Source organism: Hypanus sabinus, chromosome 14 (assembly GCF_030144855.1).
Source record: "Hypanus sabinus isolate sHypSab1 chromosome 14, sHypSab1.hap1, whole genome shotgun sequence".
Lineage (NCBI taxonomy): Eukaryota > Metazoa > Chordata > Chondrichthyes > Myliobatiformes > Dasyatidae > Hypanus > Hypanus sabinus.
In genome coordinates this window covers 52,539,538-52,559,002 of record NC_082719.1, presented here as the reverse complement: position 1 = coordinate 52,559,002, position 19,465 = coordinate 52,539,538, and the positions used below count along the sequence as shown (strand labels likewise).

At 41.5% G+C, this 19,465-nt stretch overlaps 1 protein-coding gene across 2 annotated transcripts in view; it reads left to right on the top strand.

Moving 5' to 3' along the window:
• scfd2 (sec1 family domain containing 2) overlaps window positions 1-19,465 on the top strand; it is a 251,514-nt gene that overhangs the window by 203,586 nt on the left and 28,463 nt on the right. For both annotated transcript variants that reach the window (XM_059989196.1, XM_059989197.1), the window contains exon 6: window positions 336-481. In XM_059989196.1, the coding sequence (XP_059845179.1) occupies window positions 336-481 (146 nt within the window). The remainder of the gene's footprint in view (window positions 1-335; window positions 482-19,465) is intronic.

Sequence of the window (19,465 nt, the reverse complement as noted above, 5' to 3'; positions counted from 1 at the left end):
GGTATTTTTAGAAGAATTAGTGGCAATGAGGATAATAAACTTCCTGAATTCCCCACATTCCATTTCTGTTTCTATTCCAGGCCAAAGTGATTTGTACTGAATTGGGAAAGTTGTCATCCTAAATGAAATTCATCAACTAAACAGTGACCAGTGGTTAATTCAGAGCCTTTCCATCCTTTGTGGATCAACATCATAACAATCACTACAAGCTGAAGCAAATGCATGACTTCTATAATGTCATAGCAGGCATTCTGTGAACAGTGAAATAAGAGTGTGTGTTATAGAGCTGGACAAGAAATGTCCCTAAATTAAGTATATTTATATATTTATTTCAGGTTGTTCTTCATCATCTGAATTAACATCTGACATAGCCGCTGATGTTGTGGAGCAAGTATTTGAGACACTACGGGGCATAGCAAGGGCACGGGCACACATGAAACAGTTCAAGACTTTACACATTCCCGGTGGCAATACCCATCAGGTAAGGCTATGGAATTAAATTTAATTACATACATGTTTGTTGATCCATTTCAACATCAAGGCAAAAAGAAGTGCAGAATGAAACTTTTAACACTTTTATCACCATCATTTGCAGCTTAATTTCCCACTTAAGTTTTATATTACCAGGAAGCTAGGTTACAAAGCATTCAGTTTCTTCATCTAAATCATTAATATAATATGTAAAGTAGCACTAGTCCAAGCACTGATCCTTGCTGTAATTACAACATACCAACTGGAAAGTGACCTATTTATCCCTACTGCTTTCTGTCCATTAACTAATCCTCAATCTGTACTAATATCCTCTGAGCTCTAATCTTGTGTGATATTCTCTTACATGGCACCTTACTGAAGGCTTTTGGAGAATCTCTTCCACTGGTTCTAATTTAGTTACATCCTCAAAAACTCAAATCTATTTGCTGAACCTTATTTTTCTTTAATAAATGCATGTTGATTGTGGATCTCATATTGTGACTTTCTGCTAACTCAACCCTATTAACATTCTGGCAAAATCCTTTGTACTGTATCTAAAACTGCTCCAATTCTAGGCACCACATTTTAGTAAGATTAAGAGGCTTTTAAAGGAGTTCAGATAAAGATTTAATAGAATGGTTCTGTAGATGAGAGATTATGGTGAATTGAACATACTTTGAGAAGCAGTGATTGTTTTCTGTAGGGCAGAGAAGATTGAACAGATTGGATAGGGATTATTAAATGAAGTGTTTGAATGGTAAACAAAATGAAACTGCCTCCTATGGCTGAAGGCTTGATAGCCAGAGATCGCATGCAGTGAAACATTAAATTTGGGATTAATTTTTCGCTTAGTTGAATGTAAAAGACCATACTGCACTGTTTGAATAACAGCAGCAGAGATATCCAAGGCAATGTTTTCCTTCGACAATCATCCCTGATGTCTCCTGCCTTTACCCTCCTCTTTTCCAGCTTGTTCCATGTGCCTTTCATATTTTTGTTTTCTCCTCATCTGTCTCCATCTGTAATCTACCTGACACTGCCTCCCAACTCCAACCATTATCTTTTAGCCCTTCTCAGTCTACCAATCACCTCAGCCCAACCCCGCCCCCACTAATTGTCTTTTATACATGATCACCTACTCTCAATCCTGCTGCAGGGTTTCCACCTATAATGTTAATAATTCCTTCCCTCCAGCAGATGCTACTCAATCCACGGAGGTTCTCCAGCAGATTGTTTGTATTTGATCAGATGCTGCATGTGGGATCATGCTGTTCTCAAGTGATGCAGCATTTTCCAATGAGCTACCCATTATTTGAAGTGAAGTAATCCCTCAATAATGTTAATCAAATAATTAATAATCTTCATCAATCCATCCATTAATGTTCATTTTAAAGTCTCATGCTGAAATTTCAATTGAATGGAAACAGGTGTATTTGTACATGGCTTCACATCCCATTAAGGCAAAGAATAAACACAACTTTTCAGTTATTATAAACAGCCACATTGGAAGTTTTTGAATAATACAAAGCTCTAGTATCATGTGGATATGCTTATCAGTTTCAACAATATACAAGTAGTTTCATTCCTTAAGTAATCAGCACACCAAGGAATTAATGGTATTTGTTGGAGTTTGGTCTTTCTTCTGTAAAAGGAATGGAAGTAGTGGTCCCTACATAAATAGTGGTGGGTTTTTAAAAGCTAATTTATACTGTCAGGACAATTGTGAATTTGCCAACTTCATGGAATCAGGAAAACAATGGTTACTTTGTCTAAGCACACCAAATTATCCAACTTGTGGAACAAGTACTCAAGACAATTTTCTTGACCTTTCTAATAGTATTTCATTCTTAAGTAGGCAGTGGTTAAGTATAGTTAAAGAGTGCCCTTTGACATAACTTTACTGGTAAATCCATCTTTTCTGCATTTCTATGCAATACACATGTGGCAGCAATAAACGTAATGCTTTACAGCTCCGGCTGTAATTCCCGCTGCTGTCCATAAGGAGTTTGTATGTTCTCCTTGTGACTGCATGGGTTTCCAGTGGGTGCTCTGGTTTCCTCCACATTCCAAAAATGTATGAGTTAGGGTTAGTAAGTGGAGGGCATGCTATATTGGTGCCAGAAGTGTGGCCACACTTGTGGGCTGCCTCCAGCACATCATCAACACAAACCATGCAATTCCCTGTATGTTTAATTGTTTTCATGCACGTGTGATAAACAAAGCTAAACTTTAATCTTTACAGTGGGCAAATTATGTTCACATGAATGCATCCAGTAAAGTAGCTGGAGCCAGTGTAACAACAGTGACTGCATCCCAAAAGTATAATTTACAAATTTTCACTAGAACATCACTGAGTCTTGTCTTCAGTTTATGAATCAATGTTTTGCTAAACTGAGAAGTATACTACACTTTGTACATGGGACTACACTGCATAGAAACTTCCATGATGCATTTCCCCCAGCTTTTATCATTTTCAAAGCTTCAGCTGGAGGAACACATTCCTTTCATAAATCAAAGAATGGATGTGATCCATTTGGTTGTAGGACATTGATAATGTAAAACGATTCCCATAAATACAATTCTGTGCCTTTAGGATTTAAAGCTTTCTTGTAATAAAGGCTCTATGAATATCATGCAAATTCTTGATGTCATCTGCACAAAAAATAGCAATTTCATGCTCACAGTCCCTGTCTTCCCCTTGCACTTTACTATCTCTTACAGCATCACTACACACCCCTACCCCCAAACTCATCATCTTACTTTATGTCCTCCATCCTGTCCTGATATAATGCGTATCTGTTATCAGCATATCACTGTTATCCTTCAATGCATTTCAAAGAGAATGTGGTGATTAACATATCATATTTTGAAATATTGCCCAATAAAATATAAAATTAATGCACATCATTAAATGTATTGAGCTCCACTTGATAAGTTCAGTATTGCACATTTTTAAATGTATTGTACAACATACTTTCTTGAACCATTTACAGAAAGGACACTTTTTTAAAAGCTCTAGCTCAAGTAGTAAAAAAATACTGACAATTGTAATTAAATTACAATATAGTACCAAGCAGAGCAGACATGGAACTATCAGTGATGTTTGTTATTATTCTTCAACAAAAGTCTTGGCCTCATTCCAAATGTATTTCAGTTTTCAAGTGTTTGACTGTATCTGGATGTTAAACAGATGGTCTGTTTTTGGCTTAGAGCTATTGACTGCTATTAAAGGCACTTCAGTTGTGCGTGACTAGGAGCTCTCAGGCATTCTGAAATATGCAGCAATTCCAAGTACTCTCTATAATCCCTAGCCCACTGCTAGCACCCACCAACCTCATGAAGAAAATGCAGCAATAGGTAACGTTGCCACACTCAGAGGTGAGATTGATCAAACTGAATTGTTCAGTTTCAAAGAAAAAGGGGAGAATATTGTTAGTAATAAAGATGAAGTACATAATGGTGACATTTTGGCAAAAAGAAGTAGGGGAGACAAACTGATAAGATACAGGAATGTAATTTTAATATCATTTCCCCTTTTGTCATGGTTAATCAATAAAATAAAATAAAATTTTTCATGAGAAACCTATTTATACATACTTGAATGTTTTTTCTTACTTTCTTCCAGAGCTTGGTACCTCTTTCTTGCATAGAGATAGATCAGTACTGCACAGTGATAACCCCTTCGGCCAATGACGTCCATGTTGACCATGATGCCAAATTAAACTAATCCCATCTGTACATAATACATATCCCTCCCTTTCCCTGCAGATTCATGTGCCTTTGTAAATGCCTCTAAATGTCTGCTTCCAGCACCTCCCTGACAGAATGTTCCAGGCACCTACCATACTCTGTGTAACAAAATTACACATGCCCTGCACATCACCTTTTAATTTCCCTCCTCTAATATTTGAGAAAAAGATTCTGTCTACTCCATCAATTCCTGTCATAATTTTATAAACGTCTGTCAGGTCTCCCCTCAGCCTCTCACACTCCAGAGCAAACAACCCTAGTTTCTCCATCCTCTGCTTATAGCTAGTACTCCCTAATGTAAGTTGCATTCTGATGAAGCTCTTCTGTACTCTCACAAGAGCCTCCATGTCCTTCCTGTAATGCAGCAAATGCAACTGTACACAATACTTCAAATGCAGCCAAACCTAACTTAGTCACATCAGACCTGCAACAGCAGAATGACAAGACTACTGGTGCCATTGTACCTTTCTGTTACTAAAGTTGCCAAAATGTTTTGCGTTTCTTTAAAAATTCTATAAATATAGGAGATAATAGTTTGACTTGTATGCAACAATTCAAATGTCACTTGCCTTTTAATGCATTTTAATTAAGATTCACTTTGATCTTTGTTCATATTCTTTGGAATTTCAAAATGTTTGAACAAATTTTGAGAATACAGTTCAGTTTTTAAGAAATCAAAGATTAACTGATATACTATTTATAACATCTGCACAATGACTGCAGTGGGCTTGTCTTTTGGTCTGGAGTCTCTCTCGCATACAGAAATGCTCAGGGTCCTGGGTTTCCTTCATGTAATTGTGATCCAAGACTGAATTTGTATCTGTTTGTTCATTTTCAGGCCAAATCTAAAGTAGCTGTGATAATCGTTTAGAATAAAATATGTGCTGGACGATAGGAAAGAAGCATTATGCTGTTGTAAAGCCCAAGCAATCCATTGAGCTCTGTACTGCCAACACGCATTGTATGAAGCAAAACTCATTGCTGCCTCCTATCAAAATCACTTGCAATTTCAGTGCAATTGGTTTAAAGTAGAAATGTTGAAATGTAATATTGTGTCTGGGATGCAATTGCAAATGATGAAAACATTCTGCTGCTAAAACATGGTTTCTATATTCAATGAAAAGAATTAATTATATCTATACAACGTACCTTTAATCTATTTGCAGTATGCCGTATCAATTTTCCATTTAGCTATTGGTTAACTTTTTTTCTGTTTTACTGAGTAAGAAATCCCTAAAACTTGTTCAACAGACTGTGCTGTGCCTTGCTCTCTGCTCACTCATTTTTCCCCACCTGGCTTCATCTTCCCATGATTTTCTCCTCCTCCTGGTTCAACCTATCCCCTACCAGCTCCTGTTTCACGCCTCCTATCTTCCCTCTGTATTCTCAATCCTGATGCAGGGTGTTAGCCAAGAACCTTGACCACCCTTTTGCCTCTGCAAATGCTGCTTAATCTGCTGAGTTCCTCCAAAAGTTTGCCTTTCTCTCTAGATTCCAGCACCTGCAGTCTCTTATGCTTCCACGTAATTATTTTCAGACCTCCTTCACTCAACCAACGATGAGGATAAAACCTGAAATTAGACAGTGACAGGCAACCATTTCTAATAGGCAGGTCGGCAATTTATATGTTTCACTGAAGCTGGCAGGCTAGGTTTCTCAGAAGCTTTGGAAAGACACGGCTTGTCAACCAGGAACAGCAGAAATACTTGCCAATTTAATTGAACAAAATCATATATGGCACACAATTCCATTACAATGCCAAGGACTGGACACCCGCTCACTTATTCCTATTAGCAATGGTGGGCTGCCAAATCTGGAACTACTGATTACTCTGTAATAGTTCCTGCTAGAATGGAAGTTGACTACCTGCTGTGGAAGTTGGCATAGGGAGAAGAGGCTTGCAATGAAATTAAGACTCAGTAGCCTTTGAGAAAGTTGGGCTTATGTTTCTCCATTTGCTTCCAGCCCCATCTCTCCAGTTTCATCAACTTGCAACCCAGAAAATCAATCTGGCAATGGTAACATTGCAGCTACTTATCTCCACCAATAGTTTCTATTTAAGCTACCTTGTCCATCATATTCTTATTTCCATAAAAAAGGGTATTCCTTTTTTTTGAAACATCTTATTAATTTGTTAAATTATTCATGAATTATTTCATAAATTTTGAATTTCATGAATTATGAATTAATTCAATTATTTTGCATGCCATGAATTACGTTTTATCTGGCATCTTTTGAATTTTTTAAATTATATTTCAGATGTGCTTCTGGCACCAATAGGGGAAGGAGATAAATTCTTGCAATTATATCATTGTCTTTTGAAACTTCCACTAACTCTCACCTTACTGTAATGTACGTATCTCTTTCTTTTAGAGCAATGACCCCTCCCCCTCCCAGCACTATGTATTGGTCAATCCGCCAAAGGATTTCAGCCCGAAACATCAGCTGTACTTTTTCCCATAGATGCTTCCTGGCCTGCTGAGTTCCTCCAGCATCTTGTGTGTGTTGCTTGAATTTCCAACATCTTTAAATTTCCTTTTGACTATGTGTTGATCGATTGTCTGCGCATGTATGTATGTCTGTTTGTCTCTCTCTCTCTCTCTCTCTCTCTCTCATGCACAGACATAACAAGTTGGTGACAAGTTAGAACTGAATGTCACAAAATATCATGAACTGCACCGACAGTTATTTACTCCATGTGTGGTTGCAAAGTCACAACATTAACTAATTTCATTCTACTGACACAGTCCAGCTACATTGGGCTTACCTTCACAGTTTTAAGCTTACAGTCCTGGAATGGCTGACACAGTAATGGAGCAGTTTCTACTCTATCACACCTCCTTGTTTATTCTATTCCGATCCCTTTCCTAATCGTTCTCCTCCTGCTTATCCACACCTTCCCCTCCACCTGCCTATTCCGATCTATGCTTTCCCCTCGTCCTCTTCTTCTGGACTTCCCCGTCCCTTCTGGCCAATGTTAACTTCCTTTCCTTCCTCTTTCCCTACATTTCTCCAAAACTCCTCTGTACAAACTCTCCTCCCATTCTTCCATCCCTTTCCGTATGTGTTGACCCTTGTGTTCCCTTTGATTCCTCTTTCATTTTGTCTCCCTCCACAATTTCTTTCTGAGATAGAACAGTACAGGCCATTCAGCTCATGATGTGTAATGAACAGGAATTGATAAGTGATCTTGAAGTAAAGGTGCCATTAGGAAGTAGTGATCATAACATGATAAGTTTTTATCTACAATTTGAGAGGGATAAGGGCAGATCAGAGGTGTCAGTGTTGCAATTAAATAAAGGAGACTATGGAGCCATGAGGGAAGAGCTGGCCAAAGTTAAATGGGCGGATGCCCTGACAGGAAAGACAGTGGATCAGCAGTGGCAGATGTTCTTGGGGATAATACAAAAGATGCAAAAGCAGTTCATTCCAATGAGAAGGAAAGATTAAAAGAGGGGGAAGGGGCCACAGTGGTTGACAAAGGAAATCAGAGATTGTATAGCATTAAAGGAAAAGAAGTATGACAGGGCTAAGATGAGTGGGAATACAGATGATTGGGAAAGTTTTAAGGAACAGCAGATCTTAACTAAAAAAGCAATACGGAGAGAAAAAATAAGGTATGAGCTCAGTCTAGCCAGGAATATAAAAGGGGATAGCAAAAGCTTTTTTAGCTATGTGAAGAGAAAGAAGATAGTTAAGAACAATGTTGGCCCCTTGAAGAATGAATTGGGAGAAATTGTTATGGGAAACAGAGAAATGGCAACAGAATTTAATGCATACTTTAGATCTGTCTTCACCAGGGAGGACACAAGCAATCTCCCAGATGTATGGATGGGCCAGGGTCATAAGATATCAGAGGAATTGAAACAGACTGACATTAGGAAAGAAACTGTGATGAGTAGACTGATAGGACTGAAGGCTAATAAATCCCCGGGTCCAGATGGTCTGCATCCGAGGGTTCTAAAAGAGCTGGCTCAGGAAATTGCGGATGCATTGGTAATCATTTTCCAATGTTCCTTAGATTCAGGATCAGTTCCTGAAGATTAGAGAGTGGCTAATGTTATCCCACTTTTCAAGAAGGGAGGAAAGGAGAAAATGGAGAACTATCGCCCTGTTAGCCTAATGTCAGTCATGGGGAAGATGCTTGAGTCCATTATTAAGGACGAAATAGTGGCATATCTTGATGGCAGTAATAGGATTAGGCCGAGCCAGCATGGATTTACCAAGGGCAAATCATGCTTGACTAATCTGTTGGAGTTTTTTGAGGGTGTAACAAGGATGTTAGACAAGGGTAAGCCAGTGGATGTAGTGTACCTAGATTTTCAGAAGGCATTCGATAAGGTGCCACAAAGGAGATTGGTGAGTAAAATCAGAGCTCATGGCATTGGGGGCAGGGTTTCAACATGGATAGAAAACTGGTTGGCAGATAGAAAGCAAAGGGTAGCAGTGAATGGGTGTTTCTTGGACTGGCTGGATGTGACTAGTGGGGTACCGCAGGGCTCTGTATTGGGATCACAGCTTTTTATGATTTATGTCAATGATTTAGATGAGGGCATTGAAAACTATATCAGCAAGTTTGCTGACGATACTAAACTGGGTGGCAGTGTGACATGCGAAGAGGATGTTAGGAGAATACAGGGAGACTTGGATAGGCTGGGTGAGTGGGCAGATACTTGGCAGATGTCATTCAATGTGAATAAATGTGAAGTTATTCACTTTGGAAGCAGGAACAAGAGGGCAGCGTATTGTCTGAACGGTGTAGAGTTAGGTAAGGGAGAAATGCAAAGAGACCTAGGAGTCCTAGTTCATCAGTCAATGAAGGTGAATGAGCAAGTGCAACAGGCAGTGAAGAGGGCAAATGGAATGTTGGCCTTTATTACAAGGGGAATTGAGTACAAGAGCAAGGATGTCCTTTTGCATTTGTACAGGACCCTGGTGAAACCACACCGGGAATATTGTGTACAGTTTTGGTCTCCAGGTTTAAGGAAGGACATTCTGGCAATTGAGGAAGTGCAGCGTAGATTCACTAGGTTGATTCCTGGGATGGCAGGGCTGTCTTACACAGAGAGATTGGAGAGATTGGGCTTGTACACACTGGAATTGAGGAGATTGAGAGGGGATCTGATTGAAACGTTTAAGATAATTAAAGTGTAAACCCCTGGGTCGCCTCAGGCTCGCTCAGCTCGTTCTCGTCCAGGGGGAGCAGCCTTCGGCCCCGCCAAACTGGGTAATCAGCTGGTGTGGATGCTGTGTGATGTCCCCACCTCGCCCAAAAACAGACAGTACACCATATGCGATTAAATGAGTACAATTTATAAAGGTTACTATAACTAAGTGATTAATAACGATACAGTATATATGAAGAGAAAATTAAAGAAAAGGCGCCAAACTTATCAAAGTCCAAACCACTTCGTGCATAGCCGTTGGAGCTCAATTACTGAAGTCTTCTGGCCACCATTCGATCCCCTCCGAACTCCTCGACTCGCAGCTCAGGACCCTCCGAACTCCTCGACTCTCCAAACAGCTCAGGACCCTCCGAGTGGTCAACCAAGCACATCTAGCTTCATCCCCCCCCCTCTCCTCGGAGAATCTCCCGGCCTCGGACCTCCCTTTGGGGTCCGATCCTCGCCCAGCTTAGAGCATTGCGTCCTCTCTCTCGACCCCCTCGCGCCGATCTGCCCAAAAGCCCGTCAACAAAAGCTTACAGACTCAGAAGAAAGAACATTAATCCCTATTTGGTTTACAAAGCAATACCATTCTCGTTATCAGTAAATTAGCATTCCTGCTAGTTAACAAAAGGAAACCCTTTCCCAACAGTAACAAAGAAGAAAAAGAAACCCCCTTTACACACTTCCTCCACCAAATAAAAGTCATGTCCTCATGACTACTAAATAACTCGCCACCTTTCCTGCCAACACACCGTAACCCAAGCACAAACAGTGACATCTCCTTCCCACACAGTAACCCTCACGCCCTGTTCCTCAGGTGCTACTTAGGCCAACTATCTGGGAGTTCCCTAACCCTTCTGAGGCCTCCGTACCCCCTCACCTAAACCCTTCAGGCTCGGACACAACTGGGGATACCTTGGGCCCACTACCAACTCCTCTCTCAACCTCTCACTCATTCCCCACACTGCACACAGCTAACCCTCCCCGCTACACCTGACTCAATGGGAGAAGGGCCAAAGGTCTCTTCCTCAATCGAGGGAAAGTCAGCAAAAGGCAGCATGTACCACACATCCAGCACATCATCCATCGAATCTGTATTCTTCCTCATTCCTGTGATCGGTAGCTGCTGTTTGATCTTCTCCAAACGGAAACACGTGGCCTGCACTGCTCCCGCAGTCTCTTCAGCCTCCTGTTCAGTATTCACTGCACTTCTCTCCAGCTTTTTCTTCCTCATGACTTCTTCCAGATCAACTTTCAGGTTTTGCACTTCATTTGAACTGTCGATGGTCATCTTCAGGTTCCCTTCAAGCTTCCGCTTCTCTCTTCTGAGATTCGTCTGTAATTTCTTCACCTCCGCAAACTCCCCTCTCCAGGTTCTCAGTTTGCTATTACCCTCAGTCAGACAACTTTCTTCATTCTCTCCAACTTGTAAGTCTTCCGAATGGTTCCAGATCACTTTCTCCAGTCTCTCCGTCTTCATTTCAAACTTGATTCCGTAGAGACAGTCACTCACGAGCTGCGACCTTTGCCAGCCCTGGCACGTGTCCCGAAAACACTTTAACTCGGTAGTTCTCAGCTGCTCCTGCAACGACCTCACTTCATATTCTCCTGAGCCAAATCCAAACACCAAGAGATCATCCACATACACCAAAACTCCAAACGCCTCCACATCCCCTATGGTCTTCCACCTGCCCTGCAGGAAGGTTGCAAAGGCTCCAGATATGCCCTGTGGCATCTTTTTGGACCCGAAGACTCCTAGGGAATTTATAACGGCTGTCTTCTCCTTGTCGGCCCCGCTCATCGGGATCTGGCAACATCCACTCCTCAGATCCAGCACCTTAAACCATTTCGCACCACTCAGACAGGCCATCGCCTCTCTGGCCCTCAGGGCCATATTCTGGTCACTGACAGTGCACCTCTTCAACGCAATACAATCCACACACACGCTGCCTACGTCTTCCACGGCTTCAGGGGCCAGTCGCCGCAACCTCTCTCTCTCCGAGGTGTCCTCAGCAGTCAACTCCGCTCCCTCGTGGTATTTCGCAGCATCTACTAAGAGGGTCTCACCCTCAGATACTTCCCCCAGGCTGTACTGCCACTGGCTCTTGTATGAATTCGGTATCAGCCCAATGCTGCTACACACGTCCACACAAGCAGCTCGAAACTCTGGGTGCATCGACAATGCCTCCAAACAACGCTCACCTGCCTCCTCCGGGCAGGCCCCCAAGCACACCAGCAGGATATTGGTTCTCTGTAGAACAGAAACGCTGCCCGTCTCAGCAGGGTCCGGACACATCAGCATTAACGATTCCTGAACCTCAGTCTCCTCCACATTTGCCACCAAGAACTCCATTTTCACTGACCAACAACCGTCGTCCGGATAATCACCGGCACTGGTACCCCGAATCTCCAGTGTCCTCAATGTCGTCAAGGGTAAATGCTTCCAATAACGGTTATGAAACAAACTGTACAGCAACTTAACCGGCGCCCCGGTGCCGAGGATGGCTTTAATTTGACTTCCATCCATCCGTAATAACACCTGTGCGCGTGGCCCCTCTAAGCCTTCAGGAATAGAGTCTGTTCCTTTCGGGAGTTCCTTGGTACATTTCTGGGAACGTGCTCCCCCAGAGACCCCAAGCCGTTCCCCCACTGGGCCTCCTCTAAGTTTCCCGACACCTCTCGAATCAACGGAACAACTGATCCCCTTGACAGATCCCCTTGGCACCACAAGCAATTTATCTGCCCCCCTAGGCAAAAAGGGATACCCTAAAAACTTCCCACCAATCTCCTGCCACAGATATGATAAGCCCCCCAGCTGCGGCATTTGACTTCCAGTCGAACCACACGCATTTTCCCACACTTTCCCAGAACTGGCAGCGGTCACTTCGAGGTAATTGCGCCCGACAGTTCTAACAAAGTCACCAGCCCGCCTACTCAAACTTTCAACCCGTCCCTGTCGCTTTCCCTCAGCCAAGCACTGCCACCCACCCAACAACTGAGGGGTCCGCTCCGCCCACGCCTCCGCCCCTTTCGGGCTGGACGTTATTCCAACAACCGGGCGGAGCTCACCACTGCTGAAACATCCCAACCTGTCACTCCTCACTCTCCAAACAGTACGGACAGCCCATGGTCCCACCACCATTTCGTCAGCACTAGTCGGAACTCGAACAACGACCTCCAGGCTAGCAACAGCAGCCACCCCACCCAACACACACGTAGCGATAACCAGCAATCACACACCCACAAAGGCACACCAGCTTTTCGCCGCAGACACAATTTAAAGAGGGTGATCACACAGCTTCCACAGAAATCAATCCCGGACGAGCCCCCACAATGTAACCCCCTGGGTCGCCTCAGGCTCGCTCAGCTCGTTCTCGTCCAGGGGGAGCAGCCTTCGGCCCCGCCAAACTGGGTAATCAGCTGGTGTGGATGCTGTGTGATGTCCCCACCTCGCCCAAAAACAGACAGTACACCATATGCGATTAAATGAGTACAATTTATAAAGGTTACTATAACTAAGTGATTAATAACGATACAGTATATATGAAGAGAAAATTAAAGAAAAGGCGCCAAACTTATCAAAGTCCAAACCACTTCGTGCACAGCCGTTGGAGCTCAATTACTGAAGTCTTCTGGCCACCATTTGATCCCCTCCGAACTCCTCGACTCGCAGCTCAGGACCCTCCGAACTTCTCGACTCTCCAAACAGCTCAGGACCCTCCGAGTGGTCAACCAACCACATCTAGCTTCATCCCCCCCCCCTCTCCTCGGAGAATCTCCCGGCCTCGGACCTCCCTTTGGGGTCCGATCCTCGCCCAGCTTAGAGCATTGCGTCCTCTCTCTCGACCCCCTCGCGCCGATCTGCCCAAAAGCCCATCAACAAAAGCTTATAGACTCAGAAGAAAGAACATTAATCTCTATTTGGTTTACAAAGGAATACCATTCTCGTTATCAGTAAATTAGCATTCCTGCTAGTTAACAAAAGGAAACCCTTTCCCAACAGTAACAAAGAGAAAAAAGAAACCCCCTTTACAAAAGGATTTGATAGGATTGAGGCAGGAAATATGTTCCAGATGTTGGGAGAGTCCAGTACCAGAGGGCATGGATTGAGAATAAGAGGTCAGTTATTTAAAACAGAGTTGAGGAAAAAACTTCTTCTCCCAGACAGTTGTGGAGGTGTGGAATGCACTGCCTCGGAAGACGGTGGAGGCCAATTCTCTGGATGCTTTCAAGAAGGAGCTAGATAGATATCTGATGGATAGGGGAATCAAGGGATATGGGGACAAGGCAGGGACTGGGTATTGATAGTGAATGATCAGCCATGATCTCAGAATGGCGGTGCAGACTCGAGGGGCCGAATGGTCTACTTCTGCAACTATTGTCTATTGTCTATTTTAATGCTAATTTGTACTAAATGTCCTGTGTATCCTCCACATTCCTCTATGCCCTTCATATTCACGAGTCTATATAAAAGCCCCTTAAAACCCTATCAAACTGCCTACTTCTACTAATAAACCCCAGTAACCTATTCCAAGCACCTACCACTCCATGTTTAAAAAGTAATTGTCCCTCATATCACCGTTAAGCCTCCCTCCTCTAACCATAAAAGCATGTTTTTTGGTATTTGACATTTGTATCTTGGGGAAAAGATTCTGACTGATTATCCAATCTATGGTTCCTATAATTTTAAGAACCTCTATTGTTCGCCCTTCAGCCTCTGAAACTCTAGGGAGTACAACTCAAATTTGTCCAACCTTATCATTAATATCCTCTAATCCAGGCAGCATCCTACTAAACCTCTTCTACACCCTCTCCACATTCTTCCTATAATGTTGACAACCAGAACTGCATGCAATATTCGAAGTATGGACTAAGTAAAGTTTTATATAGATGCAGCATGGCTTCTTCACTATGCATTGCTGGATATAAGACATAGGAACAGAATTGGGCCATACAGCCCATCAAGTCTGCTCTGCCATTCCAACATAGCTGATTTATTATCCATCTCAACCCCATACTCCTGCTTTCTCCCCGTAACCTTTGATGTCCTGAATAATCAAGAACCTGTCAACATCCATTTTAAATAAACCCAATGACTTGGTCTCCACAGTTGTCTGTGACAATGAATTCCGCAGATTTATTACCCTCTGCCTAAAGAAATTCCTCCTCATCTCTGTTCTAAGTGGAAGTTCTTCTATTCAGAAGGCCATGGCCTCTGGTCCTAGACTCCCCCACTATAGGAAGCATGCTCTCCACTGCACCCCCATCCCCACCATTCTTCTAACCTCCAGTGACTACAGGCCCAAAGCCATCAAATGCTCCTCATGCCTTAACCCTTTCATTCCCAGAATAATTCTTGTGAGCCTCCTCTGGACCCTCTCCAATGCCAGCACATCTTAGATAAGGCGCCCAAAATTGCTCACAATACTCCAAGTATGGTCAGACCAATGCCTTATAAAGCCTCAGTATTACATCCTGGATTGATGTAAGTTGCAGAAAATTAGTCAGCTCCATCTGGGTACTGGTCTCTGTAGTATCCAAGACAACAACAAAGAGTGGTACCTCAAAAAGACAGCATCCATCATTAAGGATCCCCACCATCCATGACATGCCATCTTCTCACTGTTACCATTGGTAAGGAGGAACAGAAGCCTGAAGGCACACACTCAGCAATTCATGAACAGCTTCTTCCCCTCTGCCATCCAATTTCTAACTGAACATTGAACCCATGAACACTATCTCACTGGCAACACGAGTGAATCTGCAGGTGCTGGAAATAAATAAAAACACAAAATGCTGGCAGAACTCAGCAGGCCAGACAGCATCTATGGGAGGAGGTAGTGATGACATTTCGGCCCGAAATGTGCCTTTATGCCTTTATTCCTTCTGCCAAAATGCATGACCATAAGGAGATAAGTTGAGAGAGGGAATAGGGAATGGGGAATGGAGAAGGGGAGGGAGTTAGGCATTACCAGAAGTTCAAGAAACCAGAGTTCATTTTGACAGTGTTGTATTGTTTACATTATGCATCTGTGTTAACCTACTTTGAAAATAGCATTAATACTATGTATTACTACTTTAAATACCTCAACATTTAATTTATGTTGTTATGTTGTCTGGCCAGAGGACAGAAGAAAAATAACTTTCAATTCCTCTCAAATGTCCGGAATTTTCCAGCAATACTCGGGACTGACCTAAATACATTAGCACACAATTATAAATGGGGGTAATTGGATTGTACAGTCAATGAAGGCAGTCTATTTTCTGTTGCAATGCTGAACACAAGAAGTTTGACTTTACTAAATTCTGACACTAGCAGAGACTGCAGATGTGAATTTCCACGATCATCTTCTCCAGAATCTTGCCTGTTTATTGATTTGTTCAAAAGCATATACTTATTTTGTATTGGGTGAAACCAGATCTGTTTACCCCAACTCTCAATTAATCATCTGTGTATTTCCTTAAAATGTGCATGTTTGTTGTGCTGGGGCACTGTCTCAAGATGAAGGATAGACCATTTAGGACTGAAATGAAGAGCATACCCTCCACCCTGAGGGTGATGAGTTTTTGGAATTTCTTACCACAGGGCTGTGGAGATTCCATCATTGATTGCAATCGGAACTAAGAATAATATTTTTCTGGATAGTAATGAAAACAAAGGAAAATGGCAGGAAACTAGTTCTGAGGCAGATCAGCCACTATTGTGTTGAATAGCAGGGCAGATTGGAGGGACTGAATGGTCTACATCTACTTATGCTCTTATGCAGGTGGCCAGCACTTGTGGATCTATACCACCGTGCCACTCATTGACTAAGTAAAAATAGATAATCATCATCTGCTTGTTGCCAGTACTGGTTGTTCTGCATTTATTAAATTGCTCTGACTTTTTGCTGGTGATATGTAGAGTTCAAGTGTTTTAATACCCTGAAATAGTTCTGGACAAAGAGAAAAGGAAGATATTTTGTGCTCATCTTAGTGGCCAAACACCAGCAATCGATTAGTTTTTATTGTGTTTTTTGTCAGAAATTAAAGGTAATTGGCTTGTCTCAAAGGGCAATTTTTCCAAGGCTAATGGGAAAGACCATAGCAATGGAATAGTTCTACCAGGAGCTGGTATAGACTCTCCACGCCCAATGGCCTCCATATGTATTGGACACAATTCTACAATTCAGTGTTGAAAAAATCAGGAGCTTGCATAGCAAGCTCAACAGATAGCAATGTTTCAGTGACCGGATAATCTGTTTTTGTAATATTGAGTAAGGGATTTGCTTTATGGGAGATCACTGCTGATCTTCTTCAAAGTAGAGCTATTGGATCTATTGCATCCATCTTGGAAAACAATTGGTGTTCCAATTTAATGTATGGACAAAATAACAATGCTTTCATTGGTGCAGTACGCCTTTTGTAATACCTTGACATATTGGCCAAGGTTTTAACACTGAAGTTATTGCAGTGGGACTTAAATGTACAGCTTTCTAACCAATTTTATATGTTGCGTTACTGTTGCTTTTGAACACTGAACATTCATATGGATAAAGGTCATATTCTCTGTAAAATGAGAAGGAATAGCTCACAAGGCTGGCAGTGTACCAACCGAAGAGTGATACCCAGCTGGAATTTCTCAAACTTTAGCCAAACTTGAATGAAATCCCACATGAAATTTGAGTCAGGATTTAAGCATCAGTCACCTGATGGAATTCAACATTACAGGCTGGAAAGACATTATTTTTGTAAATTATAGAATCAATCATGTTACAAGCTCAATACATCTTAGATTGAATTTGCTATAAGCATTACCAAGTTACAGTTTTTTTTAAATTCTTGTTCTTAGCTGAAGAGTATTACACTACATCTGTCACAATGTAATTGCAACTTCTAAATTTCTTTTTTTTGTAATTTATTTTTTTATTGAAGTTCATCAAACAAACATTTCCATAAGAAGTATTTCAGACACTGTACATATATATCATATAATCATATGTATCACAAAATCTCCACAAAGTATGTATCTGGGGTATACACTTATAGAAAAGAGTGGAAAGAAAAAACAAGCAAAAGGAAAGAACTATGTACAAGTAGGGAGTGATCTTTTTTTTACAACAGATTCATTGATTTGTGAGAATAAAATCAAGTCTATGAGGCATTATGTAGTTAAACCATTTTTCCCAGTATGAATCAAATTGTTCCAGCTTATGATTAACAGATGCTGTTATCTTCTCCATTTTGCAACTTCTAAATTTCTAAATGGTAACTTCATCAATATTTCTAAATTTGCTAATGACTTGGGGTACTTCAGTATTTTAATAAGTTACTTTTATATTAGTTTTATTGGATAATGAACTATACAAATTAGTGTTTTAAACTCTATTACCTACATATTTATTTTTCCAATTTAATTTTATTTTACTAAAGAGTTCTAACCACATATGAAAATCACAGTGTTAGTTATTAAAGAAAAGTTCATTATTTTACAAACTACAGGAGAAAACAGTCACTTAGCCATATTAAGTGGAAAGAGTAAATTATACTTCAATTGTGATCCTTTCATTAGACTAGAAGCTGAGGGACAGTAAGTATTCCAGTATGGATGGGAAAATAAGAGGAAAAGAAAATGTAGTGGGAATATTAAATGGTACAGCACTCAGGAGTGATCTGATGATCTTCAGTTGATATCAGTTTATTGATTACGGTAGCACCAGTAAAGTAAAATTGAGCAATAATGCAAGAATTTAAAATAATCAATATAAAATTTGCTTCAATATGAAATCTGTAAAGTTTGGAGAATTTAAGCAGTCACAAAAGACTGCCTGTCTTTTTATTTCCGTGAGATTGCTCTGCTACAGAAAGGGGAGACTGACTTTTTATCGCTAGTGAGGTCACTCTTCATGGAGAGGAGAGAATGTGTTTTTATTGTTGGTGAGATCACTCTGCTACGGGGAGGGAGACTAACTTTTTATCGCTGGTGAAATCGGACTGGTATGGAGAGGAGAGACTGCCTGTTTATCGCTAGTCTGATCACTCTGCAATAGAGAGGGAGGCTGTTACCCAGGTTTTCTCTGTTTTGGATGCGTACTTGGACTTGAACTGTGGACTTTTTTCAGTCTTATGGTTTTTTGTATGCTGTGTTATTCACCCAGTCTTTCTTTGTTTTTGTCTACTGGGGAGGGGATTTGGGAGGTTGATCTACCTGTTCCATCTTTGTTGTTGTGCAGGAGGAGGGATTTGGGTGCTGATGACCACGCTGCCTTTCTTTTCTTTCTTGGCTTCATGGCTATCTGGAGAAGAAGAATTTTGGAGTTGTATACTTTGATTAATAAATGCACCTTTGAACCTTGATTTCCATCACTTCTGCCTCAGATTATTTGAATGCTGATATGAGCATCATTTTGATATCCAAGGGCAAATGTAAAATCACTGTGTTTGCTTCAATTAAATGTTCAGCATTTAACACCATAATTCCTACAGTCCTGATCAAAAAGCTACAGAACCTAGGCCTCTGTACCTCCCTCTGCAACTGGATCCTCGCTTCCTAACCAAAAGACCACAATCTGTGCGGGTTGGAAATAGCATCTCCATTTCGCTGATGATTAACGCTGGCACTTCACAGGGATTACCCACTGCTCTGCTCTTTCTACACTCATGACTGTGTAGCTAGGCACATCTCAAATGTCATCCATAAATTTACTGATGATACAAACATTGTTGGCAGAATTTCAGATGCTGACAAAAGGGCGTACAGGAGCAAGATATACCAGTTAGTTGAGCGGTGTCGCAGCAACAACCTTGCACTCAACGTCAGCAAGACCAAAGGAAGGGTAAGATGAAGGAAGACAAACCAGTCCTCATAGAGGGATCGGAAGTGGAGAGAGTGAGCAATTTCAAGTTCTTTGGTGTCAATATCTCTGACGACCTAACCTGGATGCAACATATTGATACAGCTAAAAAGAAGGCAAGACTGTGACTATATTTCATTAGGTGTTATAGGAGATTTGGTTAGTCAACTAAAACACTTGAAAACTTCTACAAATGTACCATGGAGAACATTCAGACTAGCTGCATCACCATCTGGTATGGGG